General features: G+C 45.7%; 7 protein-coding genes across 7 annotated transcripts in view; 3 read left to right on the forward strand and 4 right to left on the reverse strand.

The window, feature by feature from the left end:
- Positions 1-252: 252 nt before the first annotated feature.
- Positions 253-760, reverse strand: BDR25DRAFT_350095 (uncharacterized protein; the record flags this gene model as incomplete). Its single annotated transcript, XM_033694638.1, has 3 exons — positions 253-473; positions 567-690; positions 722-760. The coding sequence occupies 3 exons, from the start codon at positions 758-760 to the stop codon at positions 253-255; spliced, it is 384 nt and encodes a 127-aa protein (XP_033552655.1).
- Positions 761-2,699: 1,939 nt separating this feature from the next.
- On the forward strand, positions 2,700-3,494 carry BDR25DRAFT_379381 (uncharacterized protein; the record flags this gene model as incomplete). Its single annotated transcript, XM_033697602.1, has 1 exon — positions 2,700-3,494. One exon carries the CDS (start codon positions 2,700-2,702, stop codon positions 3,492-3,494), a length of 795 nt encoding a protein of 264 aa, XP_033552656.1.
- Positions 3,495-4,619: 1,125 nt separating this feature from the next.
- BDR25DRAFT_339807 (uncharacterized protein) lies at positions 4,620-5,476 on the forward strand (the record flags this gene model as incomplete). Its single annotated transcript, XM_033693435.1, has 1 exon — positions 4,620-5,476. One exon carries the CDS (start codon positions 4,620-4,622, stop codon positions 5,454-5,456), a length of 837 nt encoding a protein of 278 aa, XP_033552657.1. The 3' UTR covers positions 5,457-5,476.
- Positions 5,477-5,495: 19 nt separating this feature from the next.
- On the reverse strand, positions 5,496-7,576 carry BDR25DRAFT_350099 (uncharacterized protein; the record flags this gene model as incomplete). The annotated part of the gene is made up of 15 exons (XM_033694639.1): positions 5,496-5,568; positions 5,677-5,723; positions 5,806-5,916; positions 5,992-6,019; positions 6,068-6,075; positions 6,143-6,213; positions 6,254-6,413; positions 6,571-6,619; positions 6,653-6,691; positions 6,821-6,974; positions 7,027-7,082; positions 7,126-7,179; positions 7,210-7,227; positions 7,286-7,401; positions 7,502-7,576. 15 exons carry the CDS (start codon positions 7,574-7,576, stop codon positions 5,496-5,498), a joined length of 1,059 nt encoding a protein of 352 aa, XP_033552658.1.
- A 305-nt stretch (positions 7,577-7,881) lies between these two features.
- Positions 7,882-9,184, reverse strand: BDR25DRAFT_350100 (uncharacterized protein; the record flags this gene model as incomplete). The annotated part of the gene is made up of 6 exons (XM_033694640.1): positions 7,882-7,916; positions 8,010-8,063; positions 8,375-8,414; positions 8,529-8,601; positions 8,975-9,070; positions 9,165-9,184. 6 exons carry the CDS (start codon positions 9,182-9,184, stop codon positions 7,882-7,884), a joined length of 318 nt encoding a protein of 105 aa, XP_033552659.1.
- Positions 9,185-9,902: 718 nt separating this feature from the next.
- Positions 9,903-10,359, reverse strand: BDR25DRAFT_88915 (uncharacterized protein; the record flags this gene model as incomplete). The annotated part of the gene is made up of 1 exon (XM_033699196.1): positions 9,903-10,359. A coding segment is annotated over one exon (279 nt), but the record flags the coding sequence as incomplete, so codon positions are not given.
- Positions 10,360-10,554: 195 nt separating this feature from the next.
- BDR25DRAFT_331555 (kinesin light chain 3) overlaps positions 10,555-13,423 on the forward strand; it is a gene marked incomplete at its 3' end in the record, with an annotated part of 4,526 nt that continues 1,657 nt past the window's right edge. Inside the window, exons 1-2 of the mRNA XM_033692648.1 lie at positions 10,555-11,359; positions 11,423-13,400. Coding sequence (XP_033552661.1) covers positions 10,647-11,359; positions 11,423-13,400 — 2,691 coding nt within the window. The 5' untranslated portion in view covers positions 10,555-10,646. The remainder of the gene's footprint in view (positions 11,360-11,422; positions 13,401-13,423) is intronic.

Consider the following 13,423-nt stretch of genomic DNA (forward strand, 5'->3'; position numbering starts at 1 on the left):
AAACGTAGGCCATGCAAATGCAGTGGGTATGGGTTGCATACAAGATGCATCCAGCCTGGGGAATTTGGCAGGACACCAAATAGAACCTTTCAAAGGCAAAACGGCACCAGGCTGAAAAGCAGGCTCGCGATTCGGCTGATCGCGAATTTCTCGGTCTCTAGATTACGTCATCCCAAGGCCATATTACGGTGAGTAAGTTTGAATGCATATGCAAACGATTTAACCTATTTCAGATTGCTCTTGTTTCTTGCATTATCGTCTTCCTAAAAGCGCAATTACCTTTTTGAGCAGCCTCCTGGTATTTTCTGCTTTCAGGCTTTTCAAGTTAGGATATTTGAGAGATTGTCCACTGTTCCAGAATGTTGAGTGTTGAAAGTTGGTTTTCACTTCTGAAGCCATTTGGAAGACTTTGAGATATATGTAAAGGTAAGTTCCCACAGTGATAAAGAATGCAGTGTTCGTCCGCTGATCGACTAAACTATAGCTCCTTGAGTCAAAGAGCCATCTTTATTAAATTAAACAAGAATTCAGAGCTCCAATAATAAATCCTAATCTGATATGTCCACTCCCATTCTTGAAATCGCCTTTGAACCTATCAAAGGCCGAACCATTAACGACGAGTCTACCTCCGATAGGGAAATCTGGCGCGAGATATTTTCTCATGTTACAAAACCCCTGGTCTGATTTGTGCTTCATGGGGTCTGCGGAAATTAGTTGCGACATCAATTGCTATTTTGTCGGTACCCCTTGTGTGCCTCATACTTCCAAGCCGATTTCTAGATCATATGTTGACTGACATTGTTTTATGGTAGACTGGGCACCTTACTCCCCCACGAGCGGTTTATGAATGAACAACGCACCCTCTCCAAACCCATCATGGACCTCATGACGGCTGAACTCAACATGTGCCTCATCAAAACTACTACGCAATCTCGCGACTGGCTGCGCGTGCCTGTGACATACGTCAACCTCTACGTCAACCTCGACATCTCTAACTTCGTAGCTCCACTGGCAACTCTGAAAATTCTGTACGAGCAGCAATCAGGCTGCATCCAAGTTACCTCCGCCGACGCCAAGGACCCGCCTCGGCATGACTCTTAGGGTTGAATGAAAGATAGGACGCTTTCGGGGTGGGGGACTGAGGAGGCGCTTGTGAAATGGTTGGAGGATATGGCTATTAGGAAGATAACGGCGGGGGTGGTAGGGATGACGGCATTGACGGAGAGTTTTTCGGCATTTACGGTTGTGGAAAAGTCGAGGTGGGAACATGAGTGGAGGATGCTGCCCGGGCCATATGTAAAGGATATTCTAGTTCACGAGGGGAAGTTATATGGTGGGGATGGGTTAGATTGATTGGGAATTGCTGGAGGAGCTGGTAGGAAGGAGTTGATATATGCAAGACTTGCGTTGATAGTTACTCTCTAGATGAATTTCCTTTAGCGTTGCCCTTTTGGCTGCTTGTTAGGTCCCCAAAGCTAGTCTTGTTTCTCAATTGAATTAAATCGTTCTAAATGTTGCGTTCATGGTGGCTTTGATCCAATGTTTCCGTTTTGTCCGGAATACTTTGAACTGCACAAGGAAAAACTCGTACTATAGATTGAAAAATACAGTGGAACTTGGGGTGAGCCTTAGAATTTAGGTAGGAGCCTGTGTCTTCTTCATAATGCGTTGTGCTAGCAAGAGGGTTTGGTACCGTCAAGGGCTTAATATGCTTCTAGTACCTCTGTAAGCAATTTCCAAGCACTAATTAGTCGCGATACAGCGATCTCTTGTTAGGGAAATATTTAAAAATGGCTTTAAATTAATCAGGGAGAAGTCTTACATCTTTCTGTTTTCGGAAAAAGCTACTGACATACTTCCCATTTCGATTAGCACAAGAACCACATCGGTTGGGGACGCGTCCAACTACAGCATGATATATAGCGTGGAATGGTAAATAGATGTTCCTGAATATCGATACCAACTAAAGAACCTCGATATTGACGATACTTTTGTGGGATATATTAGCCTCGTTCAAAACTAGACGGGTCTCTAGCATTCAAACTAGCTTTCCCTCCTCTTCAATGTCCTTCTCATCCAAGTCTCCGCCCTCGAAGCGCCCACGAGTTTCATCAGCCGACATGGCTGCTCTACACAAACTCGCACTCACCTTGAAAAATCTCCACTTCCTAGGCAAGCCTGTCATAGTCGCTAATGCCTACGACACTCTCTCCGTCCAAACCGTCACAGCCCTTCCACCTGCAAAGTCATCGGGACGGCATCATTGGGGATATCAATCTACAGTTTGTATCCGGCAGTGGCGCCGCCGCACTGAAAGCGAACAAGTCCCTGATAGTGGATGTACGAGATAGTTTAGGTGATCAACTGGAAAAGCTATCCAGGGCTTGATTGAGCGCGGTGCTGTGGGTTGCAGTCTTGAAGATTGTGATAAAGACACGCGGAAGAGGCGTTCGCTGGATGTGGCAGTCGAGCGTAGCAAGAGAACGCTTGCTCTTGAAAAGTTGATGTAGGTCCCAGACTTCATTGTTAATGCTCGTTGTGACGTGTTTGTTCAAGGAGGGAAATTTGAGGTAGTGCTCAGGCGCGGGAAACAGTATCTTGCGGCTGGCACTACGACGGTGTTTGATTGGTAGGGTTGCAGCGTGGAATCTCGATAGTAGAGCCTTGGTGCTAGAGCTCGCTGGCATATTGGCGGAGACATGCGCTACTTTCTCACACATTCCATCCGCCAAAACATCAAGCCTTGCGCCTTCTCCCAAGCGATTTACTTCGGCGAAGCCCGTTCTGAGAGCGAAGCAGTAAACACGCGCCCAGGCTTGTACATCATATTCCCGTACCTGAAGCAATCTGTTACCCGCAATGATAAGTTCCTAAAAATCTGGCACGATGACATCGTCGGACCAGCATTCAACCGCGCATGGGAAGACTCCGGGCTTGTCGACTTATTCCGAATGCAAAATCATGTCAAGAAGACCATTAGCGGAAATAACCGTCAGAAAATGGCTCATCCTGCGATCAATCTCATCCACCACCTCCAAAATAACAAGACGAACAAGCTGCGAGAGCAGTGGCCCGAGTTTCACGACCCCGAAGTCCAGAATAACGAAGGGAAGTACACGGGTCTGCGCTCTAATATTTTCGACGAAGCGTGGAAATCAATTCTCGGTATGGTCAAAGATCATCCACAGCTCGGAGGAGAGTTCCAAGACCCTTTCCTTCTAGTTGTGCATGAGATTCACATCGACATCAATCAGGATATGAGCGTGCAAGATAAATATGGGTCTGTGGGACGTAACTGGGATCTTTCTATTGATTCCCGGTATATTGTTCCAAAGAGCTTTAAGGTCATTGTGGAGACCACGTTGGGGGGGAAGATGGCTAGAGTCAAGGGTCAGTTGAAAACAACGCAGAAGAAACGGAAGCGGGATGCAGATGGGGAGCGAAAGGGAAATCAGGGTAGAGTGAGCGATGAAGATGGGGAGGCAGAGAATTGAGACTATTTAAATTTGTTCCAGTATGCGACGGGCTGCAAATTGTGGCTTGTTGTGTGATTCAGGTACCAGCACGGTGTTTAATAAAACGTAGCTGTTACTTTCAGGAGCGTTTGTAATGTGTTATTAGAGGCAATAGGGCTTCGTTCCTTTGGATAGCGTATATTAAAACAGTCTTACAGACAGTAACATTTACTGCCAAGTTAATTAAGGGTGAAGCTACTGTTCAGTACAGTTACTACGGTAACTAGTGTTTCTAGAGGCTCTAGAGAGCTTAATCTTAGCATAATCTTGTTAATTTAGTCATAGAGATTAACAGACATCCACCCCGTAACGGAACAACCGCCATAGCGGAACAAAATATTAGTACTTTGAATCCAAAGCAAGATAAACTTTGCATAACTCATAATTTTTTGCAATTATTCTCTTTCATTAATGATTTGACCACCTTAGAGCATTGATAAACCTATATATAGAAAAATTACATTTGCGTAGATACTTTCTGCTGAGTCTGCGAAGAGGTAGCGACAACAAGCCTTACCTACTATAGAGTCACCATTAAGCTTATACAACTGCCGCAACCTATAAAATGCCCTTATATAAGATTAAGAATCTAATAGCACTGCTAAAGAGTTATATTTTACAGTAAGGCTGTAGGTACCATTTAGCTTGTGCTGAACTGCTATCTTAGTCAGTACCTTTAATCAAAGTCTACCAATCAAAGACATTAAAAATCCTCACTTACATAAGTCTAGAGGAGGAGGATACACTGTATTCTACCTTAGGTAATAAGTACAGTGCTCTTTTCGCTGTCTAACTAACTAAGTTAGTCACTCTTATAGCGGGTATTAGAACAGTGAGCGCTGGGCTGCTAAGCCACCACTCGCGGTAGCTAAGTCTTGAAAGGTATAGGGATACCATAATTTTAATATTACTAACGGCTATTAAGAGGCAATTTACGTACTATCGTTCGATCTATTAAAGGCTATCTTTCCTGTCTACTATTTTACGGCTTTGTAAGCAAAGTTTAAGTACCCCCCACTTTCTTTATATAGTATAGCGCCGAATATCAGCATGACGTGTTGTAGCAACAGCAAAATTTTCTCACTACTTCCATCGCTGGACAAAATGGGCTTCCTTGATATCGCCACTGAGATCCGGCTCAAAATCTATTCAGAACTCCTTGTACTCTCGGAGCCGATCCAATTTGTAGCGGATTACGGCCCTCTGTCGCCGCCTCTCTTCCGATCTCGAAGGGATGGCCTCTATACAGCTATCCTTCGTGTCAACAGAATAGTGTACGGCGAGGCTAGTTCGCTACTTTATTCAAACAATCGCTTCCGATTCCCTGAAGTATATGCTTCCACATGGTCTGCGCCGACCCGTGCTCACATTGCACCTTTTCTTAACCAAGTCGGACTGCAAGCAAGCCTTATTCGCCATATCTACATCCCCTTCCCCACCTTCAACTATCCCCTGCCCGATAAAGCTAGCCTTCACGAAGCGCATATCGAAAACCTAGAACTTATTAAGAAGACTTGTACAAAACTTAAGACCCTCGAACTACTGATTCCACCTGGACACTCCAACTACGGACTCGACGATTGGCCGATCGCAGCAGAGGCGTTAAATATACTCAACGCACATATTAGGACCATTCATTCCCTAGAAGAAATCATTATAAATTTCGAGGAGTACCCCGAAGATGACCCTAGCGATGACTTAACGAAGAAGATGCACAATATTGGGTGGACTGTTAGGGTCATAAGGCTTCCGAAGAGAGTTTGGATCTCCTGTGATGATCGAGTCGAATTCGACAACGAAGAAGACTGTAATGCGTATGACAATGAACAGTTTCGAATGGAGGAGGAGATGGAAAAAGAGAAAGAAGAAAAAGAGTGGCTGGAGGAATATTATCGTAGAAGACGTGACCCTTATTGGAAGAATGATTCGGACTATGACTGAAGATATATGCACATTTATAGGGAGCTCTTGCGCCAGCGCCTAGCTGGCTCGATTCATGGCTACTTTTGTATTCCAATGGGATGGAGCGCGTTGGAGTCTGCTCGACGCAGCTCTGCAACAGTAGACGACGCGCGACAACAATAGAGCAAGACAGGTGTATCTATCCAGTCTCTGGCAGATTAGGCATAGCTTGTAAAATTTCGTTTTAATACATCATGACAAAGCGCCGCTTAATACGATAAGGTTATACGCTGAGCTACGCAGCGACTACCTTCTAGTAGGGAAACTCCTGGCGTTCTGGCTTCTAGGTGCTAGATTTCGTTAAAGTCTAAGAATATAGGCTTCATACATCGGGCCTTCCCCCTATGTCTCCGAAGCTGAAAGACATGGCAAAATTCGTGATAGCGCAGTGGTTAGGAGGCACACGAGAAATATTCTGGAAAAGAAGCTTCAAAAAGGACTGTAGCAGCTTTACAGAAATATTATTAGAAGCGTAAAGGCATCTTACCAGCCTAAAAAAAAGGGCTAAAAGTACAGAGCAGCGAAGTGTAGGTTTGATGATGCTGGCCCCTCTTCACACCCTATCAGTTTACTACAGAGAGTTAGCATACGTCGCATTCTCAGCGCAATGGAACACTTCTTGCATTATATCACGATATAAAGACAATGCCTTGCTCTAAGGTCACCTGTGGTTGGTGATTAATAGGTCGCCGCGAATTAGGGAGGTTGAAACCAACGAGGTCAGGGATTCCTCTTGCTAAGACACCATATGTCCCGCGCCCCATTCGTTCCTCCACGCAAGGAAAGTTGTATTACCCAAGAGCGTTTAGACCGCTGAGGCTGCGCCCAAGAGAGTCTGGCCCGGCCGTGGTAATCCATAGTAAAATACGTATAGAGTAGTCCCGTGACTGTATGAACCGCCGAAAACAGGAATGCTAATTGACCGCAAATAAGGACCTGCGTGACGGAATCAACTAAAATTTCGTGCAACACTACGTACACTATAAACAAAAGTTTTTTTTTTTAGCATTACGGCAAGATTTATTTAAATTAGGGCTTCTTATGGTTTCAAAGAATGTAATAATGATAGTATCGGCTTTAGAGCGTAGGAGACATTATCGCGGTGTCGAAGGTCCGCTTCACAGAAATGCGCTGCTTTAGCGCTAGGCTTGTGTGCTTTTTAGGTAGATACAGACCCAGTTGTCAAGGAGTCGCTGAAGTACTTTTGATCTATCCTAGCACAGTGAGTGTCCCATCACGCAGGGGGGGAGGTAGGGGGTTTTCAAAGGTTTTGGAGTAGCTTTACAGAAATATAGCAAATATTAAAGTGTGCACAGAGTCTAAGTTGCTAAAATTTAAAGTACCTATTAGTTTTCTCGGCATGGCCAGTTTCTAGCCATACAGGAATGGATGTTAAACACAGGCTGAAGCGCACAAGGGCTTTCATATAGTGCTGGGGATGCCCACCTCGCAGAAACTCTACTAAATTGTTGAATACAATAGATAAAGGCTGAATGACTGATTAAAACCACTTCAAGCCTGCACTATGTTTAGACAAACGATGACAAACCGTTAGCAACAATGGACAAGCGAAAGGGTTTATCAAAGAGAGATAACCTCACTAAACTATTGGAAACAATGGGTGAGCGAAAAGCTCATTTAAGGCCACTACTGGAATGATACCACGCCAACAGCCGCTACAGCTCCTACACTACCCCCAACGCTGAGGGACGTGTAAGCCTGAGAGCTCTACGATGGGACCTCCGACCAACTAACGTAGAGTCCCACACAACTATTTATATCACATAGCACCTTAGGCCTTAGTCTACAATATAACACTCCACTCATAAATCATTGCCTCCTCAAGACTACAAATATGTCTATTAATGTGGGACGCTACATCTTGAAGTGATTGCATAGCCCGTAATGGAGCCCTCGGGCTTAACTACATATTTAGATAACTAAATTCTGATTTTAGCTGTGTTTTAAGGTGTGTAGCTCCCTTGCGGAATACACTATCTCCAAACATTTACAGTGGCTCTCACCAAAAATTCGACAACATCGCGCACGTGGGCAATTACCTGAAGATACAAGTACGCCCGTCTTAGAAATTCGGTCATGCTTGATAATGTATATTACATTCACTTCAACTCACTAAGCTTAGACTACATTTTAGACATATTTCAAGCCCGTCAGGCTATATTAATTGATTGGAATGCTACATATTCATGGCAGAATTACTTGTACCATGGTGTTTAATAGAACGTAGACTGTTCCTATTGTTACTGATAATAGCAATCCCTTAGCAGTTAGAACAAAAGTGAATTTTCTTCTGTTACTGTACAGTTAATAAGGCTATATCTACTGCAGGAATTGACTATACTAGTTAATTTCTTAGTGTTTTAATCCTGCTGTCGCACGTGTCTCACGCGATATCATACCCATGTACTGCACTATTCACTCATTAGGCATAGCTCCTCTCTCGTACAGTATATAGTCAGCCCAGAGCTCTATCGAGCTCCTTAGACCTTACAATACACTCGTTCAATCCACTTTGTTTGGATCTCACTACCTTGTCGACTCGCTTCCCATATGACCCCTCCTCAGCTCATGCAAGACCTGCGCCTACAGATGGAGTTTGTGAGCGTATTAGTACAAAAGTAAATTAATACACTGCTAAAGCTTGTTTGCTAGATGTGCCTTCTTAGCGTTTAATAAGGCTAGGATCAGGTAAAATAAGGGGCTAATTTACTGTTCTATACTAATAACAGAGACTGTGATGCTTGTTACAGCTAACGCTAAAGCATCTATAGAGATCCACCTTTACTAACTACCACTCTCCACAGTTAAGCCTCTATATCTATAACGCAACTAGGTTGCCAGAGGACTTAGCATTTTACTAAACAACGTGCATCCACCCATAAGGGAACAACCGATGTAACGGAACAACATGTGAAGCTAGGAGAAGCACCAGAGGCATGAGGAACTAGATTGATTGCTAAAAGAGGGCAACTACGGGTTTACATAGTATTAGGTGAACCCTTCATGTGACTTAAGGCCAGCACTCTAGACCGCAGCATGTGGCGTAGCTAGGCAGCAGTGGGAGAAAGGAGTGTATGTGACTAGAGCTCGGAGAGCTCGGTTCCTGCAAACACAACACCATATACTAAAGTATCTTAAATCCTCCTACTTGGTTAATCAAGTAAAAAAAATTTCTTCTTACTATTTTTTATCTACTCATCTATCTAATATTAGATTGCGATTAGCAAATTACAGCAGTCTTAGGCATTCTATTGATTGATCTGTTCGCGGCGAATTCTCGCGACTGAGCAGTTTACTTTCGCCTCTTCTAATAGTTACCGTTAATTTACTTGATTTGCAACGTTTACCGTTGTTGTTCTGTTTAAACAAGAGTTAATTCTTGTCTTAAAGGAGGGCACATTTAGGAAAGGACGTTTAGGCAACTTTAGTAAATTTCTATCGCTGCTATTAGTGTGATGGATTGGACCTATGAGGACCCGCGAGTGGGCCAGATCAAAGATTTGGATGGGACCCGGCATCCGGGGAACATCTCATCTCGCTCATAAATATCCACTATGCAAGCTGAATTCTCGCTGATTCAATTTGTGCATGCCTTTTGGTGGCGCGTAGCGCATATAGTCGTGCTGATGAGCCTATGAATCTGAGCGTCTGTTACAATTAGCTCACCTTGCTAAGCGCATAGACATCCTGTTTAATTAGGTTATGCGGTAATAATGTAAGTGCCTCTGTTGTCACTAGCGTCTTAAAAATTTCGACTACTTTATATAGCTGCGTCGTTATGTTTTAACCTTTAGAACAATTAATTTAGCGTGGGGCTTTGGAATATCTCTAAGTACTCTATCTAGGTTAAACGAACTAAACTAACCTTATCCTATCTAGCGTTAATGTTCCTAGGCTTGATTGATTTTTCCTTTACAGTCTATAGAGATACGTAAAATGCTCTATGCTAACTATGTTTACACGTCCTTAATACCTCTGCAATGCAGTTGTTTAACCTAGTTGTAATAGGCCGCCTTTGTAGGCTAAAAACTCTAAAGTCACAGGGCTGTAGCGTTTTTAGAAGTGTGAGAAGGAATACAGCAAAGAAAAATGTTATTTTTAAAGCAAAACTCTAAGACTTAAAGCGTCTTATGTGGTTTGAAGCTGTCGCAAATTAGAATCTATAGCTTCTAGTGCGCCCGCGCTTTAGTTTAAGGATTAAACACACGTTTAAACCACCCTAAGGTGATATAATCCTGAGGGTGGTCCTTGCCAAAGAGGACTTTGGCGAAGCCAAGCATGCTTAGCATAACTCCTATCCTACCCATATTGTGAACACTCTCTAGCACAATAACTGAGTCTTCAAGTTCCTTCCGTATGACCTTACAATAGGATGTGACCTTGTAATATCTGCTGCTATTATGACAATTCTAGTTTATCGCCTTCACTTTCTTCGCTTTGAGTTCTGGATGGCGTTTACAGAAAGCTGAGGGCTAACCCTTGGCCGGAGGTTTCATAAATTGGTTTGTCCGTTGCGGCGCACTGGTAGGCGATAATAAATGCTAGCGAGCGTAGATATTTTATTGCGGCCGGATAACCATTGTTAGAAATTCGCCACAAATATTAAGCCGTGGAATTCTCTTCCGGCGGAGTGAGGTACTGTTGACTTTGAGCTTTCTCTTCTTTTCAAGGGTCGTCCATGTGCGCGGTTCCAGAGGGTGGTGCGAGCGATATGAGGGTGTTTTGACACGGCTGCGTATGTACTAGGCAATACTTGCGGGGTCCATTCTGCAATTGGTGATGGAGATGAGCAAAAGGGAAAAGAAGAAAGAGCTCCAATACGCAGCAAGCGTAGACGACACGGGGTGGATCGCCATGGAAGCCTATTGAATCTTTTCATACTGTGGCGACCCGCGAAAACTATTTGGGTTGCCGGCAGGGGATGATGGCCCGCAGCTGGCAATGCATCTTTTTGTGGTGGGTGTGGCTGTGTCACCCCACCGCCTCTAGCCCCATATGCCCAAAGACGTCCCAACATCGAGTGCCGGTGAATCTATCTCTGCCATGAATATCTCCTTTTTTTTTTTCCTTTCTAGTTTGATTACTATCGGGCTCGTGACTTAAATGATCTTACTTGTGAGGCCCACGCCTTCTTAATCCGGTGCCACAATGCGCCTTTTACAGCTCCATAATTACCCCAGCTTCAGCCTGGCCGAGTTTGCCGAAGATGAGGTTCCCCGCTACGCAATACTCTCGCACACCTGGGGACGTGACGGCGATGAAGTCACGTACAAAGACATCAGAGATGGCACTGGAGGTGGCAAGGCTGGTTACGACAAGCTCCGTTTCTGCGCAGTCCAAGCCATCAATGACGGGCTGGACTACTGCTGGATAGACACCTGTTGTATTGACAAGACAAATGCCGCCGAGCTTACTGAAAGTATCAACTCCATGTTTCGGTGGTATCAGAATGCTATTAAATGTTATGTTTTCCTCGCAGATGTCTCGACTTCTATGAGCGAGGAAGACAGACACTCCCAGCTGCGGAATAGTCGGTGGTTCACTCGAGGCTGGACGCTACAAGAGCTCATTGCTCCTCAATGCGTCGAATTTTTCTCGCAAAAGGGTGAGCGGCTTGGAGACAGAAAGTCGCTAGAAAAGCAGATTCACCAGGTTTCGGGCATTTCTATTCATGCGCTTCGGGGGGAGCCACTGTCTCACTTTACGATCGATGAGCGCATGTCATGGGCAGCAAACAGAATAACTAAGCGCCCTGAAGACAAAGTTTACTCTCTTCTTGGAATTTTCGATATTCATATGGAAGCTATCTACGGCGAGGGCGAGCATCATGCATCTCGGCGGCTCCTGAGGGAGCTCGAGAGGTATTCAAAAGACCACCGGCCGGGTAAGCTCTTTCGGGATCAACTACAATTACCCTCCACCAGACAGCTAGAAACACCTCAAGTGAACCCGACATGGATCGTGCCATTCGAGCGGAACTCTCGCTTCACTAGCCGCGAGCCTGAGCTGACTCGGCTCGAAAATATGCTATTCGGCAAGAATCGTACAGCGAAGCTTGCGATCACCGGTCTTGGAGGCGTAGGAAAGACCCAGCTGGTCATCGAACTGCTCTACCGCATCGCCGACAAGCAAAAGCACTGCTCGGTTATCTGGATTTCCGCAGTTAACACAGAAAGTCTGCACCAATCTTACCTGGACGTTGCCCGGCAACTTGGTATACCTGGGTGTGAAGACGACAAGGCAGATGTGAAGATACTGGTGCAGGCACATTTGAGCAGAGAAAGTACAGGGCAGTGGCTGCTAGTATTCGACAACGCCGACGACATCGACATGTGGATTGCCAAGCCTGGACCTGGGCTGAAGCTTGGGCAGGGATCGCACCCTTTGATGGACTACCTCCCGAAGAGCAAGCATGGAGCCGTTGTATTTACGACACGCGACAGGAAGATAGCAGTTAAGCTCGCGCAACAGAACGTGGTGGACGTTCCGGAGATGGGAGAAGACGCGGCTGCCCAGCTGCTAAGAAAGTGTCTGGTTAATGCGGATCTCGCCAAAAGTCGGCAAGAGACAGGTGCACTGCTTTTACAGCTCACCTACCTTCCGCTAGCCATTGTGCAGGCAGCGGCGTACATCAACGAGAATGCGATATCACTCGCAAACTATCTGTCGCTCTTGGCTGAACAGGAAGAGGAGGTAATTGATCTTCTTAGCGAGGAGTTTGAAGACGACGGGAGGTATCGTACCATCAAGAATCCGATAGCCACAACATGGCTGATATCGTTTGACCAAATCCGGCGGCGCGATCGTCTGGCGGCCGATTACTTATCGTTTATGGCCTGTATAGAGCCAAAGGACATTCCGCAGTCTCTCCTTCCGGCAGGGTCCTCGCGGAAGATGGAAGTGGATGCGATCGGAACACTTACTGCGTATTCGTTTCTTAGTAAACGACCGGCCGACCAGGCTTTCGACTTGCATCGGTTGGTGCATCTAGCCACGCGCAATTATCTCCGGTTGGAAGACGGACTAGCACCAGCAACAGAGAAAGCCATTGTGCGCATGGAAGAGGTCTTCCCCAGCCATAACCACGAGAATAGAAGCATTTGGAGGAGATATTTGCCACATGTCCGTTTTGCACTGGACTCCGATGTTGTTCACAAAGATCAGCAATCTAGGATGGATCTCATGTGGAGGTATGGATTGTGCCTATTTGCAGATGGGCGGTGGAGTGATACAGAGAAAGTGACTTCACAAGTACTGGAAGCTCGTAAGAGAGTGCTTGGAGAGGAGGATCGCGACACATTGACCAGCATGAGCAGACTTGCGACAATATATAGATATCGTGGACGGTGGAAAGACGCTGAGGAGCTACAGCTAAAAGATTTAGAGATATGCAAGAGACTGTTTGGCGATAACGACGGAGATACTCTCACGAGCATGGAAAGTCTAGCTTCGACGTATCTCGCACAAGGTCGGTGGAACGATGCTGAAATGCTGCTGTTGCAAGTAGTGGAAGCTCGAAAACAGCGCAAGGGGTCGAAGCATCCAGACACGCTGATCAGCATGGCTAAACTGGCGTCAACGTACAGGAACAAAGGCAAGTGGGACAGGGCCGAGCAGCTGGAGGCGCAAGTGGTGGAGACTCGCAAGAGGGTACTTGGACCGGAGCATCCAGCCACGCTGTCCAGCGTAGCTAACCTGGCGTCGACGTACAGGGACAAAGGCCGGTGGGACGAGGCCGAAGAGCTGGAAGTGCAAGTGGTGGAGACTAGCAAGAGAGTACTTGGGCTGGAGCATCCAGACACGCTGACCAGCATAGCTAACCTGGCGTCGACGTACAGGAACAAAGGCCGGTGGGACGAGGCCGAAGATCTTGACATCCAAGTGATGGAGGCTCGCAAGAGGGTACTTGGGCCGGAGCATCCAGA

Source organism: Lindgomyces ingoldianus (genome assembly GCF_010093535.1).
Source record: "Lindgomyces ingoldianus strain ATCC 200398 unplaced genomic scaffold BDR25scaffold_4, whole genome shotgun sequence".
NCBI lineage: Eukaryota > Fungi > Ascomycota > Dothideomycetes > Pleosporales > Lindgomycetaceae > Lindgomyces > Lindgomyces ingoldianus.